The 18,210-nt window shown below is 34.4% G+C and overlaps 1 protein-coding gene and 1 long non-coding RNA gene across 2 annotated transcripts in view; both read right to left on the bottom strand.

The window, feature by feature from the left end:
• Positions 1-8,843, bottom strand: part of LOC117178735 — a 29,352-nt gene extending 20,509 nt beyond the window's left edge. Inside the window, exons 1-4 of the mRNA XM_033370166.1 lie at positions 8,825-8,843; positions 7,771-7,989; positions 7,599-7,688; positions 7,229-7,460 (exon numbers count right to left, since the gene is read on the bottom strand). Of these exons, the coding sequence (XP_033226057.1) occupies positions 7,229-7,460; positions 7,599-7,688; positions 7,771-7,989; positions 8,825-8,843 (560 nt within the window). The remainder of the gene's footprint in view (positions 1-7,228; positions 7,461-7,598; positions 7,689-7,770; positions 7,990-8,824) is intronic.
• A 314-nt stretch (positions 8,844-9,157) lies between these two features.
• On the bottom strand, positions 9,158-15,080 carry LOC117178076. The gene is made up of 3 exons (XR_004467799.1): positions 14,815-15,080; positions 10,229-10,426; positions 9,158-10,144 (listed from the first exon to the last, which is right to left on the bottom strand). It is a non-coding gene; the product is annotated as an uncharacterized LOC117178076 (long non-coding RNA).
• Positions 15,081-18,210: the final 3,130 nt, after the last annotated feature.

Here is an 18,210-nt window from a genome sequence, read left to right as displayed (position 1 = left end):
ATCAGCGCATGGTGAATTTCAAGCTTCAAGGATTGATCGGCAACATATGCTTCATCTACCTTGACGATCTCATTGTCATCGGAAAAACGGAACAAGAACATCCCAAGAATTTGCGAACGGTTTTTACTCGTCTAAGAGAAACAAACCTTGTCCTTCAACCAGACAAATGTAAGTATCTAGAAAAAGAAATGGAGTATCTTGGACATTCGGTCGGCCCTGAAGGAGTAAAACCTTTACAAAAGAACGTGCAGAAAGTATTGAATTTCCCCACTCCCAAAAATACTAAGGTGATTGAACAATTTATGGGCCTTGCTTCATACTATCGTAAATTCATCAAAAACTTTGCAAAAATCGCTCACCCGATAAACCACCTGAAAGGAAAGAATATTCCATTTGTATGGTCACACGAGTGCGACCTCTGCTCTATGGACAGAGATTTAAAGTCTTTACAGATCATCAGCCGATCAATGGACTATTATCAGCCAGACATGATAATATGTCCTCAAGACTGTTGAGATTAACTCAGAAACTTACGGACTACAACATAGAAGTGATTTACAAACCAGGGAAAAAGAATGGGAACGCTGACGCACTCAGTCGAGCCTTTCCAATTCAAATAACTGGCAATCAACAACCAAGCACGAGTCAAGAACCTCCACGAGTCAGTCCTCCGACTGAATTCGACCTGGATGAATTCCTAACCGATTCCGGACTGGATCAATCACAACTACAAGAAATAGTAGACGATCTCAAAAGATCTTTACCTCCAGCTGAAGGTTCACTCAATACGGAAAATATAACAGTTGAAGAACCCCTAGCAGGAGAGAATCCCTCTATTCAAATAAATACAGAGGACACACCATTCACCATTAAAACTACAAAAATAATTCTAGAAGCCATGCCCGATGAAGAAATAAAGAAAACGGTTAAAGGAAATAACAATTATTTAACAGACAATGTAAATAAATTAGGAAAATTTGTGATTCCACCAATAAAGTTAGCATAAACTTCTGGTAATTTTCAAAACAGACTAACAAACCTACAGATACCAAGGAAGTACTTTGAGTACACCATTCAAGTAGATCTCCAAGTTAATGGATCTTTATTCCACACACCAGAGGATCTATTGAAATTGGCTAAAATTATATGGTCAGATGAAAGGACGGAAGTTCAGCGTATCATTGAAATAACCCACTGGACCTCTTTGAATGAATACCAATTGGCCGCAAACTTCATTATTTGACTTTGCGACTACTAGATCTGGAACAATACTATCTAATTAAAGAAGCATATCCACGGATCATTAGGAAAACACAGGCCCAATTAAATTTAATAGCTCGAACCCATGAGGCCGGACACTGGGCGATGGATAAAATGAAAAAGTCAATTAGGCAACAGTACTACTGGCCCGGCATGACCAAACAAATAGAGTCATACATACAAGGATGCCCCATCTGTGCTATTAAACCCCAAGAACGATTAATAAAAGCGGATGCCGTTATAATAGAACCAGCTCAAAGTCCCTTTGAAATCATGAACCTAGATAAATTCACATTGGAAGGAAAAGATTTTATTTTATTTGAAGAGAGTTTGACTCGTTATGTTTGGACTACACCAGTCAGAAAATATAAAATAGCAGAACTGGTAAAGGAATTCTTCCATTCAATTCCTACACCTAAAAAATTAATTACGGATAACGAATCCGTCTTTACAAGTAAAGAGATGTAGACCTTAACAGCTCTTCTAGGAATTAAACCAATAAAGATTTCTGCCTGTCACCTCCAAAGTAACGGGATAGCTGAAAGAGTGATTGGTACGATAAAACGTTTGGCCGCAACCCTGGAAGGAGAAGTGACACAAAAAATAATGAAAGCAACAAAATTATATAATAATAGCCCCCACTCTATAACTAATTATGTGCCCGAAGAACTTTTATTTGCGTAACCCAAAGAATTCCCATATGATAGAGAGGAATATCTTCAGGACCGTGCTGAGAGAGCACAAGCACAACGTGAAGACGCAGTAAAAAGGACAGGAAAGGCAAAGATAGTCAACCAGAAGAAAATCATTCGAACAGCAAAGGAGGAGACATATTTCCCAGGAGAATATGTACTAATCAAAACTATGACCAATGGAAAACTCACATGGACAAAACCTTTAGCCGTACTGGATGTCAATAACGACACCAAAACTGTAACCTTATTTTTCAACGGACAGAAATACTTGAGACACTTTAATGATGTTAAACATTTCTACGCAACAGATAACTAAACCTTTTCTCAATTGCAGGTGTTAACGGCCCAGGGAAAATATGACCCGCAGCCAATAAACACTCCAATACTACACGAGCAACTCTTTCAAGCCCGCCTATACCATGAAACTTGGGACTCCGTATACTTTTTGGATATCTTAAAATTAAACGCTGACATCATACAAGTGAAGGATTACACACGATTAATCATGCAACATTGCAACAGTTTAATCGGGAAATGCACTATGACCAAGACAATTGGCACATTAGGACAAAGGATAAATAAACTCTCCAATCGCTATGATAATATTAAGGAATTATCAGCAAGAAGACAAAAACGAGGATTATTCAACTTTATAGGTACCGCCACCAAATATCTTTTTGGCACTATGAACGCCAACGACGCGGAAAACATCAACAACGATATAGATGAAGTCTATAAGAAAACCAGGGGAATCGCTACTCTAATTAAAAACCAGACTAGCCTTCTACAAGCAACTCTATCTCAAGGTGAAAAAATCCAACACAGGACTAAGAATGAAATGCGGGCCATGTACAACTATACCAGTGCATTGACGGACGCCACGCAAATAAACAACATGATCCTCAGTTCATTATTCGATATGAAACTGCACGTAGAAGACATCGCAGAAGCCATACAAACAATTGAAGCTGCCATCTCGGAAGCGAAGAATGGTATACCATCACCAAAGATAGTAACACCAGTTAATTTCATGAAATCACTGTCTGCAATACATCAAAATATACCGAAAGATACACCCTACCCCCTAACCGAGACGAATTATTTTTTATACATGAAAATCAGTAGAACAGACGTCATCTTAATAAACAACAGATTAATCTACAAGATACACACACCAATTCCCGATACACAAATATTCATTGTCCAACGGTACATCGCTCTACTACAACACACAATGATGAATTCTTAATTTTTCGATGGGATACAAGACAGACCCATTGCCTTGTCAGAGGATAAAACCACATATACCCTCATAAATGAAGACAAATGTATTAATGCCGGAGAACTCCACTTCTGCCAGATAATAGATGTATTGAAACAAATACACACCGAAGCCTCATGTTCCGGATGGTTACTTAGTAACGAAGGAGTACCTTGTAAAAAGAAGTATTTAAAAATAACTACAGATTATATTTATAGTTTTTCTAATGGATTTCAGTGGTACATCTCACCTTATAATCCGCTACGATAAATGATAACCTGTCCAATGGAAAAGGATGTCATGGAAACCATTTCCTTATCAACAATTCTGACATTATCAGACCATTGCAAAGCTACTACGGGAAAACAAACATTCTCCGCGGCAACTCATTATTCAAAAGAAAACCCGGTGAAAGAACGACAAATTAAATTTAACTTCTCTAAAATCGAAACAAGTATTCTAGAATCCGAAAGCATACTTTTACCTGTCTTTTCTAACACTCATTTAAACTTACAGCAGCTCAAAAATTCTGCCCATGATTTAGCAACTGCACAAGAAGACCTTAGCTCTTTTTTAGCTGAACGCCGTAATCATTCATGGTGGACTACGGGCACTACCATCCTTGAACGTCTAGGATATACTAGCCTGGCAATATTAATGCTAGGACTACTGTGGAAATGTGGACTAAATAATATACTCAGATTTATATTGCTTACAACTCCATGCGGTAAAGTAATTTACAAAATCAAGGGCCCAGCAACAATTGATCACGCCACCAATGCCCCCGTGGCAACTCGCATCAGCTACCACTCTGCAGCATCAACCCCTCTTTTTAAAACCAGTGAGGACATGGTTTAATTTCCGAGGGATGGAAATGTGAATAGGTCTAGAGTCCAGCTACTTCTGGCGTCTTATCATCAATACATATCTAGATCTGAAGTCCAGCCATCTATGACCTCTGACGTCTTATCATCCATACATATTTGAATCCGGAGTCCAGCCACCTCTGATCTCTGACATATTATCATCCATACACATTTGAATCCAGAGTCCAGCCACTTCTGATCTCTGACGTCGTATCATCAATACACATATAAGCGGTCTGGCCTCCTGGCACGGCAGCATTCTAATATTGTAACTGGAAGCAGAAATTCTGCTCGAATAATTATTGAAATCCAAAAGTCTCCAAAATTATAATCCTTTCCTTAAATAGAAGAAGAAATACAGTTCACAACTTGCAGGATATTCATCTTGAATTTGGTACGAAACCCGCCCAAACATTGTATTCGACTTGCAGCTTTTTTTTATATTAAATTCCTCCAAATCCAATATTCTATTCAACTTGGTTGTATTATTTTTTTTTAATTCCAAAAAAACTGATAATTACGTGTTCCACCACTTTTTTACAGCTGGTTAAAAGATTGGTCGGTTAGAGCGATTCAATCGTCCTTTAATCTAAAAAGTACAGTGTTGTTGTGAAATACGGAGTTTTTGGAAGAAGTTCTGAGGTCGGCTGATGACGAAGTGGAAGAAGACATTTTTAATTTATCTGCAGAAGACCGCGAATTTTCAAAGAAAGAGTGGATAATTTTGATAATTTCGACGACGTTGATTTTCAAACGAGATTTCGCTCAACAAAAGCTTGTGTAAATGCCCTGCTGAATCAAATTGAAGGAGCGTTAGGAAGAAAATTAGGCGATCTCACTTTTTTCTACCATCTTATCACAGATAACACGAATAAAATAGAAATATAACAGGAACAAAAACACATACAAATTCATTTTTTTAGGATAGTGTGGACACGCGCGTGGAGTGAACCTTACATGGATTTGGCGCACACGACCCTATTGCTTTGCTTTCTACTCTACCGACAAGTAACCAATGACACGAATGATTAAAAGTAAAATAGGAGTTATTTTGAAAAGACTATCTGTTTAGCTAACCGGGACCTCCAAAAACGTTGTGGAACGCGCGACAGGATAATCGAAGCTCAACTATGGCATTACATTTAACTCGCTGTCAGTTAACGGATTATTAAACCGAGGTTGGTGGAACCGGCCCTTAAACTTGATCAAGGAAAATTTTAAGTTCTACAATTTTTTGATATCAATTGCATCATCATTAAAATTTGAGCAGATGCACAAAAATTCCAATAATAAAATAACAAAGCATATTAGAACGATCATAATCACTTGGAATCTCGATTAATAAGAAGAACTAATAATTTAGGAGCAACGATAATATCTTCAGTACAAAAGTTTAGAATATAAAACGACTGGTACGAATATCATTTATAACTGAATTGGAATGCTTTTTCCAAAACTCCAGCACGAAAACATGTATTCAAATATTTTCATGTTTTCATCTAATGCTAATATATATAAGGAACCTCTCAAGTTTCGACGAGTTGCAAAAATCACAGTACGCAGTTCAATTGAAACGACTTCAACCCAAGGTCAAAAAAGGTTGGCTCGGACAGGAAAGGAATCCGATCGGTAAGGATCGCGAAGTATAGAATTGTGTACGAATTGGTCGGATTGGTTAGAAACGTATAGGATCCGATAGGTGAGATACCGGATAGGTTAGAAAAGGATATGATTGTGTAAGAAATGAGCAGATCGGTTATAAAGGGATAGGGTGGGATCGGAAAAATTGGATATTTTGAGAAATTATGATGAAGTTTGATTTAAATAATCTGTGGATAGCTTTTTCTTCTTGAAAAGTTTTATTATTTCTTTCTGCTTATAATGACAGAACGTTTTTTAGCGAAATATGTAATTATTTTCATTTTTAAACATCACTAAGCATACAATTATTATCTGATATGTGAATAATTATTTGCCCGAGAAACGATTTTTATCAAATTAATAATGATTATTACTTTTTCAATATCTTGCTTTGTGGACAAAAGATGAAGGATTTTAATTTTTGAAATTATTAATGGATTATGATGAATAATGGTCACGTGTAGATTCGCAAGTGAGAAAAGTTTGCTTTGATTAGAAAATAAAATGTAAGATATCCAAGATAAAAAATATAAAAAACTTAATATTTATGTTGTCTCCTTCAAAGTAATCCCCCTCAGATATAATACACTTGTGCCAACGCTTTTTCCTATCATCTAAGCACTTCTGATAATCATTTTGTGGTATAGCCTTGAGTTCTTTCAGCGATGCAGTTTTTATCTCCTCAATCGTTGAAAATCGATGTCCTTTCATGGGTCTCTTCAGTTTTGGGAAAAGAAAAAAAAAGTCACGACCTTGTGGTAAGAATTCCTGATGCACTACGCCACGGTAATCAAAGAAGACAGTGAGCGAAACCTTCACATTTGACCGAACTTGACGTGCATTTTTCGGTCTTGGAGACTCAGGATGCTTCCACTGAGACGATTGGGCTTTAATTTCGACGTCATAACCATATAGCCACGATTCATCCCCAGTTTTAACCCTTTAGAAAAATCAGGATCATTATGGACTTCATTCAACATCTCCTGAGCGATGGTCATGCGAAGGATCTTTTGATCAAAATTAAGCAGTTTTGGAACAAATTTCGCTGACACACGTCTCATGCCCAAAACGTCCGAAAAGATAGCATGGCATGAGCCAACCGATATGCCAACATCTTTAGCAACTTCTCTGATGATAATTCGGCGATTTTTCAACACCATTTTTACTCTTAAATATTTGATTTCATCTCTTAGGTAAGTATCGTATTTTTTCAACAACATGAATTTGTCATGGTCAGCTAAGTCCTTGCGATTGTAAATGTAATCACGACAGCATTCTGATATAAATAGAGAAAAGTAGAATCAATAATTTGGTAACTTTTGTCAAGTTTATAAATTCCCAGTACGAAATCATTGAATTTCAGGCGTATTTTTATTTTATTTTGAATGGAACTATTTGAACTCTGAATAATTCCCAGTGCAATTCATCAGAGTTGCACCGCGCTTGCTGAATTTTTTGTGTACGTTAAAGAAATGTAATGCGAAATTTGAATCTTTAAAACTTACTTTTTAATACTCTTAATTTCTTTGGTTGTAATTTTTTTCCGTGCAGATCGATGGGGTAACTGAATGAGAATGTCTACTCTTTGAGACGGGATATAACGTTTTACCAAATTTGTTCTTTTCCAAATCGTTTTAGCGAGATCTTTGACAAACTTTGAAGGATACAGCAAATCATATATCTCCTTGTAAACGTCGTACTTGAGGGAGATTCTTTCTCCTAAGTGAACTCGTTTTTCTGTAAATAAGTAAAAAAACGAACTCTTATAATAGAAAATCCAGCAGATAATAGTATAAATTGAATAGATTACACTAACGTTGTTCAAATCAGTTGTGAACGTTTGGTAACATACAGCAGAATATGAATTTTGCGCACCGTCAAATACACTCTCAAGTTCGCCAGCGCCAGAGTGCACTAATTTGTTGCGGTGATCAATAATCGCATTTATTAGTTCCTCCAAATCGTCTGGAAGAAAGTATTACTTGAATGTCATTGCCTGCAAATAGGTATTTTCATCTTTCGAGTAATATAAATTTTCAGAACTTACCCTCAAAGTCTGAAAGATCAGCATACGAATTGCGGATACTTCCTCTTAAAGGTCCATTCGACTTTTTAATTGATACTGCTAACTCTTTTCTTTCTACGCTAGCATATGAAAGAACATCTTCCTCGCTGAAAGCTAACTTTCTCTTGACGGGTAACCTCTCAATCTCTGCTTTTGATTTGGCTAATGCTCTCTTAAATTTTGCAATTTTTAAATCAGGATCTTATTTTTGTTCTGTACCTTTCCGTCCAAAGACATTTTAATTGCGTCTAAGTTTTTTTTGTCAGAATTTCATTTTGTCTGATTAGTCGCCAGCGCTTTGGTTTTCTGAAGAACAAAGAAATAATAATAATAATAATGTAAAAAGTTATCCACAGGTGATTAATTTTACTTTCAGTGCTGTTGTCCGCAACGGTAGGACAACGGTGGTAAAGAATAAACTTCATGCGACACCATACCCACAATTTTCTGTCTAGGCATCATCCCAAGAGATTTTAAACATCGTTCTAAATTTGAAAAATCTTTACATCTTTAGTAACTTGACTTAAAACGTAACTGATGAAAAAAACCGGAATCACCTGAGATAAAGTTTTTCAAAAACTAATAATAATATTTAAATATTAATGTTTAAATGTTTTCTAGTATCTAGCATATTAATGTAGTAAAAAGACCAGAAAAGACCTTCAATACATTAATTTTAAATATTTATAATGAATATACACACACCGCATGTGCGTCTGCTTATATTGCGCTTCTGATTGGTTTGGCCTAAATATTTTGGAACTTAAAACCTAAAACTTCAACTGAAAAAAACTGGAAAAGGAATTTTTTTCAAATTTGTATACAGCCACATAATTCCGGACCCTAGAGTCTGGGACACCCTGTATTGCCGAGGTGGGGTTAGCGACGGAAGAACAGCGGTCACTGCACTACGATGAACTCTCGCACACGCACGGACGGCTGTTCATATCGCGCTCCTAATTGGTCCAGCTTGAATATTTTATAACTCAAAAACTATAACTTCAACTGACTTTTGGAAACGGAATTTTGTATTTACTTTGACAGTCCCTGGCCATATTATTAAACCCATGCCGAAAAATCACCTTTTTGCCATTTTAACTACACATCACGTTCATTATTAGACAGTTTTAGTTAAACTATGAGAGAGCATATATTATACAATGAATTTTATGCAAAAAGTAGTGATTTACATTAGATTAAAGCATTTATGTTAATGAAACACGATATTTCGCCAAAATCAGTATTTTGTATGGCCACCTTTAACAGCCAACACGGCTGCTATACGACGAGGCATGCTGTCAATGCAATTCTCAATCTTTTTCCTGATCTCTACGATATTTTTCCAGGCGTCCTTGAGTAAACAGATAAGATCCTGCTTGGTTGTAGGAGCATGCTTAGAAACTTAACGTTTTATAAAGTTCCAAACATTCTCTATAGGATTCATGTCTGAAGAATTTCCAGGCCAGTCAGGAACGGTGACTTTTTTCTTCTCTAATTACGTTGATATATGTTTAGAACGGTGGAACGGTGCACCATCGTGCATAAAAGTAGGCTTCTCGCGTTTTTTGAACCATTTTTTCATCGTTGGAAGCAGCTGTTTTTCCAACACTTTCTCGTATTGTTCTGAATTCATTGTACCTTCCACGATGTACAGGGGCCCTGGACCTTTCATACTTATTACAGACCATACCATAACCGAAGGAGGCTGTTTTATTGTTGGAACAATACAATCATTCTTGTATTTCTTATCCGATCAATGCCTAACAAACTGAGCCTTTTCGACCAAAACTTGAAAAGTGGATTCATCTGAGAAATTTACCAGTAAAATATTAAAAATGCCGAGGATTGTCACAAATTTTACTTAAATTTTGAATTTACAATAGAAATAGATTGTAAATCTACTTTTTTCCAGTCATCCTTTGCGAAATTCCTATACTTTTGGGCCCATCTGTAATGTTTTGTAATCATGGCTGGTATGAGCCTAGGTTTGCGTGCCGGTCTTCGGGAGACAAGACCTTCTTCAGCTAACCTATGCCGTGTTGTTCTTTCAGAAACTTGTATTCATGCTTTAGTCATCTGTTTTTCCAAAAGATTCAAGTCCATTTTTCGATTTCGGATGTATATATAACGAATTCTTCTGTCTGTCCTCTCGGAAGTTATTCGAGGACGACCACACGCATCTTTGCGTTTAACCTTTAAAAATTTGCCAAGGTTAATCTGTTTTTATATATGCTTCACTGAAATTCGTGAGACACATAAAATTTTAGCTATTTCTTACTGGCTCACGTTTTTAGCTTTTAACATACCGGAAATTTGGCCAATTCTAGTAGGGGACAAATCACGTCGTTTACCCATTCTGAAAATTACAAAATTATGACAAATCGCAAGAATTTCACACTTTTTTCATAAAAATGAGTCAAAGCATCAATAAAGAACTTACTTCTGCAATGTTTGTGTATTTCACACAATGGAAATAGATATTTTACACGATAGAGCCTGTTGCACTGTATTTGACGTTCATTTATTTACTTTAAGTTATTATTACAGAACTGCTGCCATCTAAGTTTGAACGTGGCAACTGTATGAACAATTATATAAAATGTATCGAGTTGTACTTCCCTTTCCCTTAGCTGCCATACTGAAGAATCAAACAAACATAATAAGTTTCTTCAAAAATGTATACACATAATGATTATATTTACTGAACTATTAGTTTGTTATATTTATGTATTTGAGCATTAGAATCAATGAAATAAAAATTATACCATCTTTCATTTTTTGCCAATCTTAGATTCCCTACTTTACTCTCTGCATGCTTCACGGAATTAAAGGGAAAAAATCAAACCTTTTGTTGAGGAAATCATTATTTTCACGATAAATTATATATTTGCGCAAATTCATTTTTTTACTCACAATTCTGACATGGTGGAGGAGTACTCAGCAACCATCCTATTTTCTAAAAGAGCCAAAACCTAAATTTGCGAATCGTTCTCGCGTTCAAATGCTGTCGTCTGCTGCCCGCTGATTTTAAATACATGAGGGATTTCAGACTTTAATTGGGCAAAGTTTTAATTTTTTCTATTCAATTCTGTAAAGCATTTTGAGAGTGGAACTTGAGAATCGAAAATACTTCAAGCAGGGCTCAATCAATGAGAAATTCAATTAGTTTTGTAACGGTTTTCAGCAAACTTTTTTAACCTAATCTTTCGCACAATTGGTACTTTTCTAAGACAGGCCTTATTTTCATACGCCCGGAATAAGCCCGGAATACGTAGACTTGAAGTCTTGTGCTCAGTTCGGATAGCATGGCCAATCATACACCGAAAAAAATATGTAACTATATTAGTTCAATAATACCTTGAACTAATACGCTTCGCATAAATCAGAACTCAGCAGGTAAAAAAGTCGAACTGGATCTCTTCATTTAATTTGTAATATTATCGGTTTCAGTATAGAACCGACGCTATAGCAATACCGAATTACATCGATTAAGTAAGTATTGAAATAGATCAGTTCTTCGTGCAGAAGTCGCAACGTTCATAAGTTGAATTTCAGCTGTTCTAAAGCATCAAAACAGATATTGTTCCACTTTTGTGTCGGTTACGTAACGAAATTTCATTCACAGTGCGTCTATATAGATATAATCTTTATGCTTTCTCCGTTTGACTCTGCTGGTTCGAATGACGACGAACAGCGAGGATCCCACGAATCTTTAACATTTAAATTTGAGAACACGCGAGATTTGATATTTAAATAATTATTCTTTAATTTTTCACATCACATATTTTCCGGCGCCTCAACTCAGTGCAATACTCATGCGAAGCTCCTATGTAACTTTCTTAATCGATGTAATTCGGTATTGCTATAACTTCGGTTCTATAATCAAACCGATAAAATTACAAATTAAATGAAGAGATCCAGTTCGACTTTTTTCCCTACCGAGTTCTAATTTATGCGAAGCGTATTAGTTCAAGATATTATTGAACTAATATAGTTACATATTTTTTTCGGTGTAGCACTAGACTTCTAGTCTGCATATTTCGCGCTCCCAACCTCACAGCGCTGGCCAGAATAAGAAAAAGGAAATTTAGATTTTTTTATAAATAAAAAGACAAAGAAGATAATCCCTGGCGGACCTGTAAGAATTGTTCATAAAATCTACAATATTAACATAGCTAATGTGTCACTTCCGCCAAAGATTGCAGACAACAACGCTGCAAGCCAGAATTTTATTTTTAAACTTCGCGCGCAACATACTAATTGAGCTATTGTGGATGAGCTTGAACTCACCTTCTGCAGAAGTTAAGTGAATTTCTAATAGAAAATTTAAAGTACAATCCGAATTTCAACTGTTTAAAAGTTTATCCTGATGTTTTTCTGAGTTTTTTAAAAAGGAACCGAATGGGGGCCCAATGCGGTCTATACGGGGACTTTGTAGAGGCTCCTTTCGGTTCCTTCGGTCCGCCAGGGGTATCAAGCGATTTTTCATTACTTGTTGAAAAATGTGGAAAAATCAAAGTTCAATATTTCATTATTCGTTAGGGCACGTTATAACATAATAAGAAAAACCTAAATTTACATCAAAACATTTTTTTAAAGTAGACCTTTTTAATTTTATTTTGACTGACAGAAACACGGAAAGGAGGATCAGTTTTCTCCTTGAGACATTTCACACACATACATGCACACATACACATGCAAATTTAGTATTAAAATTCAATATTAATTCCAGAGATGAAAGAAATTAGTGTAGGTGAATAACGAACCAAAACTTTCGGATTGGAAAACATGTCTAGGGCGCAATGTCTTGGTTATTTTATTTCAGTGAATAGATTTGATAAAAATCAAATCAATCCTTTCTTCGACCGTTAATGTGAATAGGAGTAAGATTTGTTTTTTGCAGGTATTACGGTCTTCATTAATTAAAAGAATAAAACGAAGTAAATGGAAAGTTCGTTTATTAAATTCTGTCTATTCAAACGTTTCGGCTACCACTGCGTGCCTTTATCAAAAAATCTAAATAAATAATACATAAATAACGATCTTTTCTTACATATACTTACACAAATTGATTTTTCTCAAAGTAAAAGAAATAAAAATTGCCTGTGCTTTTTATCTTGTAAAAAAACCAAGAATAAGAATTTTACATAATTTTACATATTATAAAATCCTCATAAAAATTGTAGAGCCTTTTTTGTAATAAAAAACTACATCTTAATTATCGGAAATTCTTACGATGTTTTTGGACAACGACGAACATACAGTTTAGTAGACAAGAGACATACATTAAGGTGGTAAATTCATGAATTCAGAATAAAGGCGTAATTTTAAAGGAACCTCGAATGAGGAAAGCGCACCAAAGCAACTGGAATTTTAACTGTAATCTGCTACGAGTTTCACCAATATAAACTTTTACACAACAATTACACTTAATGAGATATACAATTCCAGACAAATTTTCGGTACTATCGACATCTTTTGGATTAAGTAAAAAATTTTGAAGAGAGGTTTGATTACTGAAACAAACGTTTATGTTGATTTTTTTTAACAATCTTTGTAATCTTTCAGAGAGTCCCTGAACATACGATAACGTAACTTTTAAATACGATTTTTTGTACGTTTCACCCCAGCTATTTTTCTTACTGGAAGCATTGTAGATTTCATGATTTCGGTTACGAATAATATTGTTTATCAAAGGAAGTGGACAATTATTTTGAACTAAAGTAATTTTAATTTGATTCAAAATTTCTTTCCTGAAGCTAATATCACTTAATTTTATGCATCCATCGATTAAAGCTTTTATCAGGCCGACCTTCTGGCAATATAAATGATGGGAATTAAAATTAAGATATCTACCAGACCATGACGCTTTTTTAAACCAATTGGTAATTAAATTACCTTTAGTTGATTTTATAATTTGTAAATCAAGGCAATTTATTGAATTATTATTTTCAAGTTCAAACGTAAACTGTATGGAATTTTCAATACTATTGAAAGCATTTATGAAACCAACAACTTCCTCAGTAAGAACAATAGCTAAAACATCATCCACATACCTTTTATATAAATTAGGTTTAAAATTCAATTTTTTTAAGCTCCTGTTTCAACATCTTCTAGAACCAAATTTGAAACTATAGGAGAGAATGGTGAACCCATAGGACTGTTGATAATATTTTCCATAATATTTTTGTTTATAATGTTTTCCATTAAAAGAGAAAACCATGTTATTGAAAACAGTTCTAGAAGCGACTAAAAATTCATTTTTTGTTATTTTAGTTAAATTTTTATTTTGTATTATTTTTTCTTCGAAATTTTAAAACATTAGAAATATATTTGGCTAAGTTATAAGTAGAAGAACCAATTGTGGAAACAAGGAATCTCCATTTCAAATCTTATTTGTGCACTTTTGGTAGAGAATAAGCGTTAGCTACAGTACTATTATGTGTTTTTAATTTATATGCCGTTTGTTCATTTATTAATCTTTTTTTCTCTCATCGAATAGCTACATATATCATTACATTTTTCTTCTGTTGTTGGAACAAGACTGGTTTTTATCTTTTTATGCAAATTATCATTGTTGAGCATGTTTTCTACAGACTTATTATAATTTTCTCTGTTAGCTGCTACCATTATGTTGCCTTTATCTACATGAAAAAAACCACATCTTTATTAGCCTTTTGAAGATTATCAGCAAGATCAAAAGATTTCTCAAGGTTCTTAAAGTTATTATTTCGATTATAGATTATAGACAAAATTTAATAAACGAACTTTCCATTCATTTCGTTTTATTCTTTTAATTAATGAAGACCGTAAGACCTATAAAAAAATCTTTCTTTTATTTTAGTTAGGAATCATGTTTTCTTGTGATCTAGTTGAAAACTTAAGTACTGAAACTTTTTTTTCAAATTTATCAAATTCAATTTTCAAGTTAGGTTATGGTTCCAAAGCACTTAAGAATATAAGAAAGCGCATAAATATATTATAGATGCTGCAAAATAAATGATAGAATGTTCAAAATGTACTTACCGCCAAGAAAAAATATCTGAGCTTTGTGAAACTTTCCGTCCTCAGCTCTAATGGTGTAAAGGCGTGCTTCTATGTCATCGACATCTACAGGTGAAAAATCCTTTGCCTTGGAACATGAACAACATCACATTTTTTTTATTTTATGTATCCCACATACATATACCTCATTTGCTTCTGAACGTCCGACAATGTTTTCAAGAACACTTGCTATCGTACATGTTACAGTGAACATCGCAAGTTGATGCCGGTCGGATCACTAACACCACTGGATCACGCAAGCATTTATACATAATGCTGCTGCATTTCAAAACATTCTAGTAGTTTCTAGTGAGTCCGGAATGCTTTAAAGGTATTGGCCAATTAGTGACGTTAGAAGGCCCTTTATTCTTTATATGATTGGCCAATTATCACAGTAGAGCCACGCGCGCATCCCCCCCCCCTGTTTCTCGTTTCGTTTCTCCAGTTTTACCCAGTGCAGTGGTGCTAGCTTACCGCGACTTTTTCAACTGCGCAGGCGCCGTCTAAAGAAGGAGAGGCGAAGCGGACAGCGGTTTTCTTGCTCTACCACTGCGTGACACCTGCGCAGTGGAAAAAGTCGCCGTCTGTTATATACCGTGGGTTGACAACGTAAATGGGAGCGTGATACGGATAAGGCCAATTTTCACATGAGATGTTCGTCTGATGATGAGGAACGTAAAAATATGTGCCTGGCAGGTGTGAGTGGATGCGTTCACCTGTGGCGACCTGTCAAAGGTGCGAATTTTTGGCAGTTAACTTACGTGACTCGGATAAGGTTGAAAATTGGTGTACATGTAGGGGCTGACATTAGAAATAGCACCTGCGCATTGCCAGGCACTTAACTGGATGCAAACGTGTTGCCAGGCGGCTTCGATGTCGCCGGAAACTCAGGTGAAATTTCTTGAAATTGATTTTACAGGAAAAAGTTTGAAACAAAAGTTGGTCCACTCCCAGAGATGCATATTTTCATTGGTATATAATTTTTTGATAAAATTGATACTTTTGGAGAAAACATAGATTAAAGAAATACCATAACAATAAAAAGCCTTTTTTATTGACAACAAGTGATTTTTTCGAAAATTATTAAGAGACAAAAGGTACTCTATTACAGGTATGCTCCAAGATGAATAAGAAGTATTTGTTCAAAATGTTAATATTTACCAAGTTATTCGCATTTTTTCTTCTTTTTCCCATTTTTTCAATCACCTGCTGAACCTTTAGCAGTTTAAAAGAAGGTGTGCTCAAAATTAGTACACGAATAAAGTAAGTCTTGCACAATGAATTGGCGTCAGCCACTTTCAATTAAAACAATAACTTATTTTGCTATAAATAATCATAATCCGTGTCACGTTCTCAGCTTCTGATTATCGTAGAAAGTTGTAATAAAGATGAATATGATTATAAAAATTAAACAACAAAATCGCTTTACTTTAAAATACCCATTATTTATTATTGTTAAAGTTTATGTTTTGTCGTCGAGATACGTTCGATCTTTATTACCGTGACGAATGTCAAGTTTCCCAGACCCAGCGTGGGTCATTGGCGTAGGCATTACAAATTCTTGGTGGTGCATTTTTAATGCAGTTCTATACTTGGAGACACTATTATGCTATTTTAAAAAACAAATTGTTGAGCTTCATAACAATCAAAGCAATATATTACAACAATTAAAGACAATAATAATATCATTAATAAATTAATAATAAATATAAATGTATTTATATGCAATAAAACAGTTATCATTATATTTCCTTGCATAAATGGTTTGTTTCGTTTACAGCTGGCGGCAGCGGTTTTCAAAGCGAAGAAGAAAACCTCAGTGAAGATGAATCGCAATTGCTGAGAAATTGTTTAATAAATAGGCGTACTTCACACTGGATTGGGCCTAAAATGTTTAACTTTATACGCTATTTTCAACAGTTTTATATTAAATGTACATTACATATGTTTCTTGAAGTCGGCCTGGAATCACTTATTCAGATATTGCAAACAACAATTTTATTTATCTGATCATTTTAATATATGTTTCTTATTTTGCATCAAATGCTATCATTGGGTATGCTGAAACATGCATTATTTCAATACATTTCTGCTCAATTTTCTGATTTTTGAGCGCGTTTTTCGCGATTAAAATAAAATTTATCCATTTAGTTTCAAAATTATTCATAGCAAATTTTTGGATACTTTTTGGGTGGATATGTTTTATCTCTTAATCGCCTGTTCATAACTTGTATCGTTTACCAAAAAATCTAATTTTGATATTTATATTTCTAATTGTTACGACTAAATCAAAGACGACGGTCCCACAAAAGGAAATCATGACACATTTTTAGCTCTGTTTTGGATGAAACACTTTTTATTTCAACATATTTCATATTTCGTGTCATGTGTCCAAAAATTATATTTTAAACATTGTTAATGTTGTTTTTTATTTTTAAAAAACCACGCATCCTAGCACAAACCAATTTGTAACCAATTTATAGCTTTTCTTTAGTTGGAAATCTTCTGTCTGATTTTTTCATTAAAAAAATACTATTTTTAAACTTTTTGGGAAAGTAATTATTTAAACAAATTATATATGTTTAAACAATTAAAAAGTTGTTGGTTTATTCTTTTCATACACTATACAGCGAAGAAATAATTGTATGTGTTCTATTTTATTTAATTTTTTTAGTTATCGGAAAAAACTACGTGAGCAAATAAAGATTGCTTAAACAAATAAAAATTTAAAAGATAAGTATCAAAATTGTGTCATTATGCAACAAAACGTAGCATAGGATACTAATTTGAAAAGAAAGTTGATGTCTGGCTCAATTTTTAGAAATGTTGAAAATAGACATAACATAATTGTTTTCTTTAGTGCTTCATTTTTTTAGAAAAACGTATTACTTAAAACAATGAAGAAATACTGCATTTCAATCACAAATTACGATTTTTTAACATTTGTAGGCATAAATAAATGTTTTAATAATTTACATTTGTTTAAACAACTTAAAATTGTTTAAGAAGTCATGTTCAATATTCGAATTGTCCATTAGTCATTATTTGTTTAAAAAAGACGACCAAAATTGCTAAAGAGTAACAATAATACGTAAAAATGTATTTCTTTATTTTTTGGTCATGTTTGGGGCGCTGCGGGGAGGGAGACGGTGGTTTGGAAATAAAAGTTATTGATATGATTTTATTTCGTAGATACTCATCTCCAATCCCTAGAAAGCCTGACACGTTCACGTGAAGTCCTGGAACATGAGTTCAATTTTTCGAAAATTCAATATTTCACCATGTTCATTAGATAGGATTTTTAAGTGCCCGGCAGCACGCGTTAATATTTCAATTTCGAAAAAAAAGACATTATGGATGTTCTTTCTGCAGAAACGG

The sequence above is a fragment of the Belonocnema kinseyi genome, chromosome 8 (assembly GCF_010883055.1).
Source record: "Belonocnema kinseyi isolate 2016_QV_RU_SX_M_011 chromosome 8, B_treatae_v1, whole genome shotgun sequence".
NCBI lineage: Eukaryota > Metazoa > Arthropoda > Insecta > Hymenoptera > Cynipidae > Belonocnema > Belonocnema kinseyi.
Note: the sequence above shows the minus strand (reverse complement) of the source record. Positions and strands in the feature narration are given on the sequence as shown.